At 37.6% G+C, this 15,340-nt stretch overlaps 1 protein-coding gene across 1 annotated transcript; it reads left to right on the top strand.

Annotated features, from left to right (window-relative positions):
- Positions 1-1,452: 1,452 nt before the first annotated feature.
- Positions 1,453-14,723, top strand: cul4b (cullin 4B). Its single transcript, XM_042493296.2, has 20 exons — positions 1,453-2,384; positions 5,110-5,225; positions 5,313-5,416; positions 5,548-5,617; positions 6,843-6,916; positions 6,997-7,159; positions 7,376-7,465; positions 8,768-8,850; positions 8,930-8,997; positions 9,160-9,278; positions 9,391-9,583; positions 9,665-9,769; positions 9,859-9,969; positions 10,144-10,229; positions 11,100-11,207; positions 11,308-11,421; positions 11,508-11,613; positions 11,735-11,907; positions 11,984-12,136; positions 13,548-14,723. The coding sequence occupies exons 1-20, from the start codon at positions 1,925-1,927 to the stop codon at positions 13,641-13,643; spliced, it is 2,592 nt and encodes an 863-aa protein (XP_042349230.2). The 5' UTR covers positions 1,453-1,924; the 3' UTR covers positions 13,644-14,723.
- Positions 14,724-15,340: the final 617 nt, after the last annotated feature.

Raw genomic sequence — 15,340 nt, 5'->3', positions numbered from 1 at the left:
TTGTTATTATTATTGTTATTATACTGGTTATTGCTTTGGTTTCAAAAACTAATGTAACCAATCACACCTGAAGCACTTTTTGCACTTACTAAGGGTTTTTTTCCTTAAGTCTAAATTCTTGCTTGTGTTGTACATCACTTTGGATAAAAGCGTCTGCTAAATGAAATTGTAGAATTGTAGATAGATAGATACACAGATAGATAAAGTGGAAGAAACCACAGAAATAGACATACGCTTGAAAAAAAGAAAAGAAAAAAAATTTTAAAAAATAATATAAAGTAGCCTAGATCTAGATGTAGTGGCTAGCAAAGGGAATACAAAATAAGAAAAATAAATAAAAACGCAAAATTCGCCAAAAACATTTTGATGATGGAGAAAAAATGCTCTTGAGTCTTCAGTGAATCTGTTATTACAACTTTTAACAGAACATACAGTAGGTCTATGTACACCATTCATATGTAGTAACCACGGATTTTACTATTTAGAGTTTACTTGGAGTTTATTATTCCGTTTGCACATGCACAAATGCACTGTTCGAATTTGCACTGTACTGTTTTATTTGCACTGTTCTTTCTACTTTCTCTTGTAAATTTCTAAATTTCTATTTCATATTTCTTTTATATTTTCTACACGTCAGGCATTCTGTGGACAGCAAAGTAAGAATTTCATTGTACAGGGAAGCATGTTTCCATACTGTGCATATGACAATAAACACTTTGAATCTTGATTGAATCTTGAATCTTGGATGTATTTTTTTTCACAACTTTATTGAACTTGACAATAATTACAAATTCCAGTAAGAATCTCCGCAATGACTTCTTACAGAAACATAAACAAGTGCAAGGCAAATAAAATTATATATATTAACCATGACATATTAGAAAATAACATAAAATAGATAATAAACTAAATAACTAAATAATGCAGGCAGTCCATCTTTTGCCAGGAGACAGTCCTTCTTCCCATTTCATTCACAGTTCAAACACATAAAAGTGCTGCTTAAGGACACTTTAACACATGAAGACATTTCCATTACAGTCGGTTAAGGCATTAAAAGTTGTGACAGGTTGTTGCAAAGTTCTTGTATTGGTCCATATTTTTCAGCTAAAAGTACTAGAGAGGAAAATAAGGTTTTTAGTTCATTTTTAAAAGATATTAGTGAAGGTCTTTGATTTTTCCATTTACATGTATGTATATGATATTTTCCCATAATCATGATAATATTGATCGTGTCAGATATTTCTTCAGCGGTGTCATTTTTGTATATTAGGATTTACTTGACCAAGTATGCAGGTTCTGCCAAAACTGTCTCTTGAATCTTGGATGTATAACAGTGACAGACTCACTCATTCATGTCTGTGGACAATGATGACATCAGTCGGTGTTGTCATGGCGCCATCTTGTGTCCGGAGCCGATAAAACACTGTAGTCTGTATAAAAAAAAAAAACACGCTTGTGCAAAAAGTACTTTTGTACAAAGTACTTCCGGTGGGGTCACGGACTAGCTTTTTATGAGCGGAATTTTTCTCCTTGTTTACGAACGGATATTTTAGTATTACAAGAGCCTGTTTTCGGCCTAAGCTACATTTCTCCCGTAAACAACAAACGTTACCGGCCGCTTCAGTTTAACTGCTCTCCGTGAACGTCTGGACAACGCGGTTAGACACGAGAGGCGAAAAGAGGAAGCAATAGCCAACCATCTTTCTTCTTCTGCCAGCAATAACAAGAAAGAGACAAGGCTAGGTCCAAGTGGAGCTGTGTAGTTTTACAATTTATTGTCTGTTTTGTACTGGAGAAAGGACTTGGGTCAAACGTCGCCGTGTGAAGATAGCTAACATCCCGCGGACACTGAGCTCACCCCCGCCGGCAGGACTGGAAGTTTCGGATCAGACTGACTGTTAAGAATTAGTATTCCCGTTTTTTCATGTTTCCAACAGGTTTATCTTCCCCTAATCCCCCACCACCGCCAACCCAGGAGGCTAGACCAGCGGCTACTGATGTCAAAACCGACAGCGGTAACATCACATCTCCGAAGAAGAGGAAAATAAACGGCTCCGAGAGGGAAGACACTACTGACACGATCTCCTCTTCACCTCCCAAGACCCTGAATTCCTCCTCTTCCTCCTCCTCCTCCTGCTCTCCCACTCCGCTGCACATCCAGAAGAAGTTGAGGTTTGAGGATTCAGTGGATTTCATTGGACTGGATGTGAAAATGGCTGAGGAGGCTGCTGCTGCTTCGTGCTCTAATAACAAAAGCAAAGCCGTGTTCCTGCCCGGTGGCGTGGGACATCATGCAAACGGACTGACGAAAACCGCAGGCTCCGGCACCTTTTCCAACAGTAAACCCGGTGCTGCCAAGAAACTAGTCATCAAGAACTTCAAAGGTAGCAGATAACACTGGTGGATGATGTGGTTCAAGCTCCAAAACATCCACTCACAGCAACACACAACTTACACTGCTAACAAGTCCACCAGCAACAACACTAAACACCAGGCACTGTGATTATTAGAGTCTCTGAGACCCTTTTCTTGGTCCTAAAATCTGCATTAAGTACTAATATACTATGAAGTTAGCAGAGTTAGTGGAGCATGGGTGCTCCTACCAACATATTGACATTAATAAGAATTAAATATGTGTCAGAAATGCTATTAATACAGTAAAACTTGACAACATTATACATTTCATTGACTAATATATTGTAATTATGATGTGTCAATTTGGGGAGATAGGCCCTCATAGTTAATTTAACATGACTAATACAGTCAGATAAGTTTTAAAAATCCCATTAGGAATAGCTTAAAAAAGACCACATCTTGGTGATAGTTGAATGTTACTGTTTATCTGATGTTTGTAAAGTCATATTTGAAGAGCTTTGGTGGTTCAAGTTCCAGAAAATCCTCTCACAGCAACACACAACTTAGACTGCTAACAAGTCCACCAGCATCAACACTAAACACCAGGCACTGTGATTATTAGAGTCTCTGAGACCCTTTTCTTGGTCCTAAAATCTGCATTAAGTACTAATATACTATAAAGTTAGCAGAGTCAATGGACTGTGGATGCTCCCACCAACATATTGACATTAATGCATCCTAAATATGTCTCAAAAGTGCTGTTAATGTTGTCAAACTTGACAAAATTATACATTTCATTAGTACATTGTAACACTGATGTGTCAACTTGGGGACGAATGTTAGTTTAATTCAGGCAGAAATATGTTGGAAAAAATTATCAGTTTGTCAAGAAGAGGCCCTTATAGCTAATTTAACATGTCAAAACAAGTCAAATAAGTTCTTAATATCCCCTTAGGAATTGCTAAAAAAAGAAATGTCTTGGTGATAATTAAATGTTACTGTATATCTAGTTTTTGTTAAGTCATATTGAAGATTTGCAACAATTTGTCAGTCAAAGCAACATTAACCAGCCAATATTGTGATGAATAATTAATAGTTTCAGTAAAATTGTCAAGCATTTGCAAGTTCTTGCTTATTAAAAGTGAGAATTTGCTCATTTTCTTTATCAGTTCATTTCAAGTATGTTTTATTGGCATGACCATAATCAAACAATATTGCCAAAGCACATTTTAACATTTGTTTTTAACATGGAACAGTATAGAGAAAGAACAACAACTATGTCAAAAATATTATCTAATCATTAAGGATGGTAAAATAAAAGAGAGTAAAATAAGAGTCATTGGGTTTTGGACTGTAGATGTACAATAGAAACATTTTAAGGCTTTACTTTGAACTAAAAGTAAACAATTAATTGTGAAAACACTCTGTAGATTTATCAGTATTGAAAATTATGGTCAGTTGCAGCACCATCATATTGGGATCATTTGATCTGGTGATGTTATCTTTTCTCAAATTTCTGTCTGAATTTATGATTCTGAGCGAGCAGTAATTAAAAACTAACTAAATCAGTTATTAAAGTTGTTAAGCACATATGAAGAATTGGGCCTGCCTGCTCAAAGTCATTACAGTAGATCTCAGGTAATAACTCTCAATATCAGTCTGATTATTTTTTACTTAAATTTAACAGTATTGCAAAATTGCTAAAATGTTGTAATATGATATGTAATAGTATGGTTTCAGCCATAATTACCTTTTTAATCTGTTTTTTGAAGCATGGAACTGTAGGTGGGAATCACCAGAGGCCCTGTGATACAGTACTATCACAATACTGACATCATTACACAGTATTGTGGAGATTTGATATTATGAGTTTTGAGATAACATATATTGTGGTATATTGCAATTTATTTATATATATTTACATATATGATATATTTCTTTTTTTAACTGTTATTTAAATCCTCAAAAGGAAAACTTTGTCAACATCTCTTTCATTGAGTGGATGAAGTTTTCAGCCAGAAATCATTTTTTTCTGGAGTAAAGTTTTGCTAATGGACTGATAAAGCAACAGATTTTATGATTCTGCCAGGCTACCAAAATTTGGTTTGTATCCATGTCCATGTATTGATACAATATTGCCATATTGCAAAATATCGCGATACTATGCTGTAAAGATTATTTCCCCTCCCCTGCAAGAAACATTCACAGTCAGACAATCAGCATACGTTGAACAACAAAGCACAAAGCCAAACAACCAGCAATCAAGTAACAAACAGAGCTGTTGCAAACAATTTAAAAAGTGATAAAAGCATAGAAAAGCATCACAGTTAAACTTTCAAATCTCTGACAATAGTTTAAGAACTTGGTGTTAGGGCAGTTTGTACAATTTAAAAGGTGCATAAAATACCTGCCAATGTTTTTGCATACACATAGAATATCTAAAGTTATTGCATTGTGAGATTTATACAGGAGAGGTGTGAGCTTTAACAGAAGATCCGAATATACTGAAGAGCCCTGGTCATATCTTTATATCACACTAACCAGAACCCCATATGATATCATCTTTAATAACCCAATCCCATAACCACATATTTGTTTTTTTTGTCACTGTAATCTGGCTATACTTAAAATAGAAACAAATAAGCTTGTTTTATATAGCCCTGGTGACACAGCACTTTGTCCACTGCTTGCCATTCAGCGTCCGCTAAGTTTACAGTGTTATCTGAGCTGTTTGTGTTTTTGTTTTGCACTCAGAAAAGCCCAAATTGCCTGAGAACTACACGCAGGAGACCTGGCAGAAGCTGAAGGAGGCGGTGGAGGCCATACAGAACAGCACTTCAATCAAGTACAATCTAGAGGAGCTCTATCAGGTATCAACACAGAGCTGCTGACCTCAGACAGGAAGCTCGTTCATACAGAAACTTTCCTTTTTATGACCCTTTTTTTTGTCCCCACAGGCTGTTGAGAACCTGTGCTCTCATAAGATATCTGCCAAGCTTTACAAACAGCTGAGAGCTGTGTGTGAAGACCACATCAAGGCACAAATTGATCAATTCAGAGAATATCCTTTTCAGTGTCTACTTAACTTCTATTAGTGGACGTCACCATTTACTGATTCTGCATGGCTTAGTGTTGATTGTGTCTTATAGCAAAGCTCTCGAATGAAAACGTTTTCCTTAACATTGTTCATACGGATGCCCTGGACAGTGTGCTTTTCCTAAAGAAAATCGATAAGTGCTGGCAAGATCACTGTAGACAAATGGTATGTTTTATAAAGTCAAGTCTGTTTACATAACCTTACTTCCCATGCAATTTGTTAATTTAATTTTCATGTTTAAAGGGGTATTCCGCTGATTTAGTGTTGCACTTCCATGAAACTTGAAGAAGATATTAAAATATATCATAATGTCTCATACCCAATTGAAGATTAGGGTTATTTTCTCAGATTAAAGAAAACTCCCTCAGAGCCACAGAAGACGTTAATCTTCTGTTTTCACAAAGCCCTATTGGCATTGGACTTGTATTACCTGGGGACCTCTGGTCATTTGTAATAATTGCGGAAGTCGTCTGTGATCTTAATCCTGTGCAGATCTGTTATATCCGTTACTTGTTAAGTAAAAATTTGACCTCAAATTACCTACCATATTTCACCAAACACAGATGCCATGTGATAATAGAAGTCCTTTGGGAATTAGCATCTTGAGTTATTTGGGGTCATATGTATTTTATTTTATTTTATTTTATTTATTTTTGCAAGTTTTTTTGTTTGTTTTCTTTGTGCCTATGTTCTGCCTCTTTCCTGGTTGAGAATTATGGAGACTGTGATGGCAATTAAAAACTTTTTCCAGCAGTTAGGCTGCCAGTGCGGGATGCTCATTTACTAAACAGAGCCTTGACATCTTATCCGAGGAATAATGTCAGTAAATCCCGTGCAAATTTGTGAAACATAGACTTAGGGGAGCAATTTCTAAATCACATTTAAACAGGTGTCTGCATAAGTATGCAGAAATCTGTAGGCGATGGGACAAGATTTTGGAATGGGAAGAGTTCTTGTTTTCGTTTGTATTCAGAGTAGTACTGACTAATCACGTTTTTGGCAGGTAAACAGTCCATGCAGAGAGGCAAAACACATTTGCCAAAAAGCAATCTCGACTATCTCACAATAAGTTAGCTTTATATTGGCTTCTTTTTAAATTACTTTATCATAATATGCAGATATCTGTTTTATAAAGATTAGTCAGTCGATGGTTAAAATGATGGAAAAGGAAGTCTTGGCTTGGATATCTGTTGGCTACACCAACATGAAATATTGCCCCCAGAAGCTTTATCGTTGTCAGACAGTAGCTGATGAGTTCTGAAAAAACGTATCTGCAGTAGTAAAATTAGTGGAGTACCCCTTAATTTTAATCAAGTAAGAAAATGGCTGAAAAATAATCACATCATTATTAGTGCTCATTTCTAACTGAATGTTTGTCATTGTTTCACAGATCATGATTAGGAGTATTTTTTTGTTTTTGGACCGCACATACGTTTTACAAAATTCAATGCTGCCGTCAATCTGGTGAGTGATCACAGCTGGTCTAAAACAGTGTGAGGCTTCTGTGGAAAGTGTGTGTCTGAACCAGCTGCTGTGCTCTGCAGGGACATGGGTCTGGAGCTGTTCAGGTTCTACATCATCAGTGACCTGAAGGTCCAGAGTAAAACCATCGACGGGATCCTGCTGCTCATTGAGAGGGAGCGAAATGGAGAGGCGATAGACCGCAGTCTGCTGAGGAGCCTGCTGAGCATGCTCTCTGACCTGCAGGTAACACACCGTGCTATTCTTGTTTTAATAATGATTCTTACAGCTGCTGTAGATCTGCATTTAAAGGCCTGTATCTTTGTTCTGTGCTTAAGGAAAACTGTGGCTCTCGCAGCTGTGTTGTTTTGTGGTTATCACCTGCACAGGGGTGTGATGAGTTGTCGCTTTCCTGTTGACAAATGGTTTTAATGAAACCAGTGTTCTCTCTGTCCCTGACAGATTTATCAAGACTCCTTTGAGCAACGCTTTTTGGAGGAAACTAATCGACTGTACGCAGCAGAGGGACAGAGGCTGATGCAGGAGAGAGAGGTGATTTATGTGACCCTCGTTCTCTGGGCCCATTTGTGTTTGTTTTTTGGTGTTTTTTTCTTATTTAATGAATAAGATGAAGATGAAAGATAGATAAAATGATCTGTATATGTCCAGTGTCTATTGTAATATTTCTGCACCTAAAACAGGGAATGCAACACCAGAAATGTATTTATTTTTTCCTCTTAATGAAACACACATTTTTGCCGTTTTGTGTTAATGTTCAAAACAACAAAAACCAAAACAAGAAATTCAAACAAAACCACACAAACCAAGACATCCATCATATACGAACAAAAACACATCAGCTGCTTCAGACAATGAGAACGCAGTACAGACAGAATGGTGTGTTTTGAGTGAAGGTTTTTTTGAAAAAGCTTTTCCTTGATTCAGATAACGAGTATAGCAGCTTTTTATACTTGCTGAGACTTGATACTGCTATTCACACTTTGTTGTTTGATGTTTTTATACAGGTTGCCAAAACAACTTGCTTGCAAATATGAAAGTAAAAAATGTATTTATTTTCTAAAGATGTTGTAGGTTGCGGGTTCTCTAAAAGTAAAACTCTTCATGAACAGACTGTACTGTACGCACAATTAAGATTTAGTTGGTCAACTCAAAATCAACACATGAAGTAATGTACCTGATGTAAGTTTAGTCAAGGAAGTAAGGCTCGCTGAGTATTATTTTTTAAATCTCTTTCTCAGATTCATTTTTTCTTACTCAACAAAACTATATTTAAGAAAGGTAGAATATTATTCAACAAGACAAATCAATTACTCTTGCCTGATAAAACTATTAACTATAATAACACAATTCACATAATCATGGATGGTCAGTTTAAATAATACTTGGCCTTCTTACTCACTGCATTTTTAAATTCAAACGTGATGATGTGTGTCGTTGTAAAGATACACCAAAACTGCGAACAGTCCTGCAACAAATTCTACTGTCATAATTTTTTTCAAAGATGTTTTGGAGTAATGTTTACTCCATTTATCACCATTATATCAATGGGAGTGGGCTAAATAACAGAGACACTTCTACATATATTGCAATACAGCAATAACGCTGAATGACAGTGAATCTGGGGATGGCTTTTCCAGCATCAGTTTCGCTGGCAAGTGTGTTTACAATCAGTAACTGACAATTCTGCACAGTATGCCTTTAAGGCACATATGAAATGTTGTTTTAGGTGTTAGAGGCCATTGAGACCTACAGTGTCTTTACATTAGTTCATATTAAGCGATCACAGTGTGGTATTGATTTATATAGAACTGCCTTTTCTCCTTCTTTTTGTAGGTACCAGAATATCTCCATCATGTCAACAAGCGCTTAGAGGAGGAGGCTGACAGGGTCATCACATATCTAGACCAGAGCACACAGTGAGTGTTAGCCTTCAGTATTCAGATTACAATTTGGCAAAGATTCATTTGTAACTTGAGCTTTTTACTCTGTGCTCAGAAAACCGCTCATTGCTACTGTGGAGAAGCAGTTGCTGGGTGAACATCTCACAGCTACTCTGCAAAAAGGTACACAACTGTGAATACTTTATATAAATAAACATATACATGTCACATTACAGCAGTAAGCATATGTCTCGGATGTATTTGATTTCTAAACGTGATGCCTGCCTGTCTGCAGACTGAGTCTTTAGTTCTGTCCTCTGAATTTCTGTTGTTGGAAACTTCCAGGGCTGACGCACCTGCTGGATGAAAACAGAATTCAGGATCTGTCTCTCCTCTATCAGCTCTTCAGTCGAGTCCGAGGTGGTGTTCAGGTCCTCCTGCAGCACTGGATAGAGTACATAAAGGTATGACAGCATCGACAGTGATAAAAGTCTGGAGATAATGCATCATGAAGGTGCAGAGCTCATAAGAGGTGTTTTGCATTTTCTGTTACTAACCGATGTCTTGAAAATTTAGGCTTTTGGCAGCACAATCGTAATCAATCCAGAGAAAGACAAAACAATGGTGCAAGAGTTGCTGGACTTCAAAGACAAGGTGGATCACATCATTGACATCTGCTTCTTGAAAAATGAGAAATTTGTCAACGCCATGAAGGAGGCTTTCGAAACATTCATCAACAAACGGCCAAATAAACCTGCAGAGCTCATAGGTCAGTTACTTCTGCACTTTCAGTAATTCGGCATATAATCTTAATGAAAAACATGCACTACAAATATACTTTTGTTTACAGCAAAACACGTGGATTCAAAGCTGAGGGCAGGAAATAAAGAAGCTACAGACGAAGAGCTGGAGAAGATGTTGGATAAGATCATGATTATCTTTAGATTCATCTATGGTAATATTTGGTGTCACATTTGTTCCTTTTTTGGATTCTTTTTCCTCCTCTGTGCTTGTTCTAGTTATGATAATGTGTTGTCGTTGTAGGAAAAGATGTTTTCGAGGCCTTCTACAAAAAGGATCTGGCAAAGAGGTTGTTGGTTGGAAAAAGCGCCTCTGTGGATGCTGAAAAATCGATGCTGTCAAAGCTGAAACATGGTCAGTTTAATCCTTCTTAACACACACACACACACACACACACACACACACACACACACACACACACACACACACACACACACACACACACACACACAATGTTACATACATCACAGAAAGGGATATCTTGACCCTGAATGCACATTGACTTGTGACCTATTGATGTGTCCTCAGAATGTGGAGCAGCGTTCACCAGCAAACTGGAGGGGATGTTCAAGGATATGGAGCTTTCAAAAGACATCATGGTACAGTTCAAACAGGTGAGAAAACAGTGTGTTAAATCTGTGAGAGTAACCATGTGAGTTTTGTACTCGATTATTATTATTATGTGAGGTTTTATAAAGGGCAGTTTCGGACAGACGTTCGTGCTGCATGAAAAGGGCCTGCTCCTCGTTCATTTCAGTTATCCCACCATTTATACAGCAGTTGAACCTGACTCAGCATTTACCACAACAAATGCAAAGCAATCTAGCAATCAACTGCAATCATATCGAATACTTGTTATAAGGAGCTGCAGTTTAGGATTTTCATTATCAAAAAAATTTGGCTTATCTGCCTATTATTTTGCAGCTGCAAAGAGTAGCGCTCACTCCGCAGCAAAATCTGGTGGCTGGAACGTCCCCAGAAGTAAACTGTACAGAAAAAAACAATGGCAAAATTGCAGTACATACTGTGCTTTTAAGGTTACTTGCCAAAACTTATTAATCGGGCAGTGGTTTCAGATCTTCCTGGTAGATTACTTTATAATAGGAATAGCTTGTTTCTACACTTTAGCCTGCGATTGTTGCAACAAAAGACAAAGTGATTGTCACTGTGAGAAGTTTTCAGAGCTGTAAAATCCCTCCTCCTCTTATTACAAACCACTGTGCATTGTTTTGAAATCCAACAAGCCTTCACACTCATGGATTTATCATATAGGCGGGCTTCATGGATCATATTTCATCATCTCACTGATGCCTGAAACACTGTACCCTCACCACCTTGGCTCCCAATGGCGTTTTTTAAACAAAGTTCTGTTATTGGTTTCAATATTTCACCAATATTCACCAATTTTTTGTAACGCTAACCTAAATCAAAGAATGAAATATATGCAGGAAGATATCACACGTGTGTCATTTGTGTTTCTGCAGTATATGCAGTGCCAAAACATTCCTGGCAACATTGAGCTGACAGTGAATATCCTCACGATGGGTTACTGGCCAACCTACGTCCCAATGGAAGTGCACCTGCCTCCTGAGGTTAGTGCTGAGCAAATATACACATTTTCAGCAACATGCTGTTTTTATTACCTGCTATGCAATAAATATCCTGAATAACGCCTCCGTTATCTTTGTCCAGATGGTGCGACTGCAGGAGATCTTCAAGACCTTCTACCTGGGCAAACACAGCGGCAGGAAGCTGCAGTGGCAATCAACACTGGGCCATTGTGTCTTAAAAGCTGAATTTAAAGAGGTAGGTTTCTATCAGAGAATGCTCAGGTCTGTTTTCACCGAATACAGCTTAGTGCTAATTTTTCTCTTTGATTTTTCAAACAAAAGGGCAAGAAGGAGCTGCAGGTGTCACTCTTCCAAACACTTGTGCTACTGATGTTTAACGAAGGAGAGGAGTTCACCCTGGAAGAGATCAAACTGGCAACAGGAATCGGTCTGTGTGATCACATCAGGGTTTGACTGGCAGCGCTTTGATGGAGGAACGAGGGTTGTCAGGTATGCATTATGCAGCACCGCTGATCTAAAATGCTGTTTGCGTGTCTGTTGGTTTACAGAGGACAGTGAACTGCGTCGGACTCTGCAGTCACTGGCTTGTGGGAAAGCACGCGTCCTCACCAAAATCCCAAAAAGCAAAGACGTGGAGGACGGGGACAAGTTTTCTTGCAATGACGACTTCAAACACAAGCTCTTCAGGATCAAAATAAACCAGATCCAGATGAAAGAAACGGTACGACATTATGTTGCAGTAGTTTTCTCACTTTAAGGTATTTGTTGAATTATTTTAAATCATTGTTTTCTCTCAGGTGGAGGAGCAAGCCAGTACCACAGAAAGGGTCTTTCAGGATCGTCAGTATCAGATTGATGCTGCCATCGTGCGGATCATGAAGATGAGGAAGACTCTGAGCCATAACCTCTTGATGTCTGAAGTGTACAACCAGCTCAAATTCCCTGTCAAGGTGATTAATACAACACTGAATCTCTTAATTTTTTTAAATTACTACTTTGATTTATATGGGTCATGAGTGTCTTAAAATCCCATGTGACTGTTTTTTCCTCAAAATCTTTTGTGTTTAATTTTCTATTTTTTGTGTCAGCTTCATCCCTGTGCGGGGTCACAGATGTTATTTTGCTATTATTCATTTAAAATCAGCTGTTTTGGTTTCAAAAGTGATGGATTTCCATTATCTACCAATTTAATTTATATCCTTTATGAATTATAGCAGAAAGATTTAGGATTATTTTCCAAGTTACATGATTTTTTTAGGGTCAGTACTGATATTTGAGAGTTTGAAAAAAGTGTATATAAAAACACACAGAGATTTATCTTCTTTACAATATACGATTACTATTTATTTATTTTTTACTAAGAATTGTCACCACAATATGCTCTTTGTGGGACATTTCTCTAGTAATGTTTTTTTCAGTTTCTGTGGTATTACTTATGGGTCATGAGGACAAAAGTAACGCCTGCACACTTACTTCATGCCACGCAAGTTAATTTCAGACAATGTTTTGATGCTGCTTGGATTTTCGTCAGGTCATATTTCCTCATATACTCAAATGCCTCATATACTATACTATATATGATGTGCGTATAACTACCCTCTTTCATTACTTATTGGTCAAAAAAACATCAGCAGTAAGAAAATATTGAATGATAGCTGAATTATCTTTTGCTTCTGCTGTGATAATATCCTGCTGTTTCCATGGTACATTTCTGAGGGTGGTTCAAGTTAAATCTATTTGCTAAAATCTTGATAAGGCTGTTTTGGTTAGAACTGAAAGTACTCATTTATTAAGCAATTATTTGTCACATATTAAATAAGCCACCAGCTAATCAGATAAATAGTTAATAAGTTTGAGTAATTTAAAAAAAAAATGTGATTACAGCATCTTAAATGGGAATATTTTCTGTTTTGTTTACGTATTAATGACAGTAAACAGAGTATCTTTGGGTTGTGGACAAAAACACGACATTTGAGGGTGTTTTCTTGATCAATGATCAACATTTTTTACCATTTTCTGACATTTTATAGACCAAACAACTACTCAGTTAATCGAGAAAATAATCAGCAGATAAATCGACAATGAAAACAATAGTTTGTTGCAGCCCTGCTTTTGGGTGATATTTTATAAAAGCACCATCCCTTTAAACAAGCTACTTTACTTTTGAAATAAGGTTTATTTTAGACCAGTCTACTAGGATAAGATCTAAACTGACGTGTACTGAGGGTAAATTATCCCGGGGAGGTGGCATGGCTTGCATGAACCTGCTTTTCCCTGTGATTACCCCACACTTCAAAGTGTAAAGTTACCAGAAATGTTGGCATGTACCTCGTGTGTTAACCTTTGCTTCCTCCCTTACAGCCTGCTGACTTGAAGAAGAGGATAGAGTCTCTTATTGACAGGGACTATATGGAGCGTGACAAGGAGAACTCCAACCAGTACAACTACGTGGCTTAGAGAAAGAAAGAGTGACAGAGAAAAAAGAAAAGATGCAGATGGTCCATTCAGGCTGAGGTGATCGGTCTCTAAATCTTTTGCTCCAGACGGTGGATGTTAACCATTATCATCTTCAACCCAGCGACCGACATGTGAATGGATACTGCTCCACAGGATTTTTGTCAGGGGTCTTGTGATCCTGTGGACTGCATGCCCATTGAAAAGAGAATATTGTCCATATTTCTCAGTGCCTCTGAGAGAGTTGGGCGACCGTGGACAGACAAAGAAGACACAGATGATCCGTTTGCTCTTTTTTCTTTTCTTTTTTAAAGGAGAGGAAAAATATTTATTTTCAAACTTAGATTCTTTGTCCACAATTTGAACCAATATGCTCTTTGTTATCAAGTCACTTTTTTGTTTTTTTTTCCGTTCACTCAGTATCCCAAGCAAATGCTGACACACTTAACGCTCTAAATATACCCCACGTTGGAGAGAAAAAGGATCACAAAATTAAGCTGATGCTCGTCTCTTCAGTCAGTGTTAAATATGGGACTATTGGACTAACATTCATTGTAGGGAATTAACAAATTGGAGGGAAATCTGTGTCAAACATATGATCTTGCAGCAAAGTTTTAACATTGTTATTAAGGCCATCTGATAAAGCTGTGATCATGAACACACAGAGCAGAGTTTGTGCCAAAAAAAAGAGCACTTCTTTCGTTATAGGGTGTATTCAAGCTGCTAAAACACTTCAGTTGTACAAGTATATGCATTTAAGTTTTGTTCTGTCTTTGTACGTTTTTGTACATACTTCACAAACATTTTAAACGATCTCATCTGACAGTCGACTGCTTTTTAGGCTTTTTTGTTAACCCTTAGAAAGTATACTAAAAGCACAACGACATCCGAGCCCATCTTCCCTGGTGTCATACCACAAACACACTATATTTTTTTGTATGTCTCCCTGCGGAGCTTGCTGAAAAAGACGGGGAGTGGAAGTGGATCGCCTCAACACGTGAGGAAAAATATGATTGATTAGACATGCCCTTGTTCGTATGAGTCTGTTAGATTTATTGCTTCAGATTAAAATAACTGTTTCAATCTGGGGTTTTCTTTGATTTCCATACATGTCACTGTCTTGTATGAAAGCTGCCCATTTTTAAAGGGACAGTTCAGATTTTTTTAAGTGGGGTCGTATGGGGTACTTTTCCATAGACGGTATGTTACTTAAGTAGATGTATGTTATTAACGTAGATGTCAGCTGGCACGCCCTCAGTTTGGAGAAGCAGGCTGGAGTCCAACATTGAAGCTAAGCAATGTACTGCTATAGATCAGGACAGCAACAAAATGTGTTTTAACCACCTAAAGAAAGCCCCCCCACCCCACAAAAAATAATGAATATCACTTTAAGTGGACGCTATGTTGAAAGTATTTTTACCTCTTTACCTTTCCAGCAGACAGCCCGTCCCAAGGGGAAAGTTGTCAATGACTTCAGTTCCCCCGTCTCTGCTTTGTTCAAAGCCACCAGACTCCATTGACAAAAACAGTCATTTTAGCTGTTGAACACAGGAGCTGCTGTTCTACCACCGCCTGTCAGTTCGTTTTCAGTATTGTGCAACTTTGGTGAATCTAAACTAACCCTTTTAAACACCAAAGCACAGGGTACCTGTAGAATCTTAAAAGTCTTAAAAAGCCTTGAATTTAAGATCTTAAAAAGT

Source organism: Plectropomus leopardus, chromosome 8 (assembly GCF_026936395.1).
Source record: "Plectropomus leopardus strain MGB_pleo_1.0 chromosome 8, ASM2693639v1, whole genome shotgun sequence".
Taxonomy (NCBI): domain Eukaryota; kingdom Metazoa; phylum Chordata; class Actinopteri; order Perciformes; family Serranidae; genus Plectropomus; species Plectropomus leopardus.
This window is presented reverse-complemented; position numbering and strand designations above follow the sequence as displayed.

What these genes read in the sequence shown, in the direction of transcription:
- cul4b (XM_042493296.2), top strand. Translation starts at nt 1,925, where the DNA reads ATGTTTCCAACAGGTTTATCTTCCCCTAATCCCCCACCACCGCCAACC. An exon ending in AGTCATCAAGAACTTCAAAG is followed by an intron (nt 2,385 to 5,109) that starts GTAGCAGATAAC and finishes TTTTGCACTCAG; the next exon opens with AAAAGCCCAAATTGCCTGAG. An exon ending in GCTGTCAAAGCTGAAACATG is followed by an intron (nt 9,970 to 10,143) that starts GTCAGTTTAATC and finishes ATGTGTCCTCAG; the next exon opens with AATGTGGAGCAGCGTTCACC.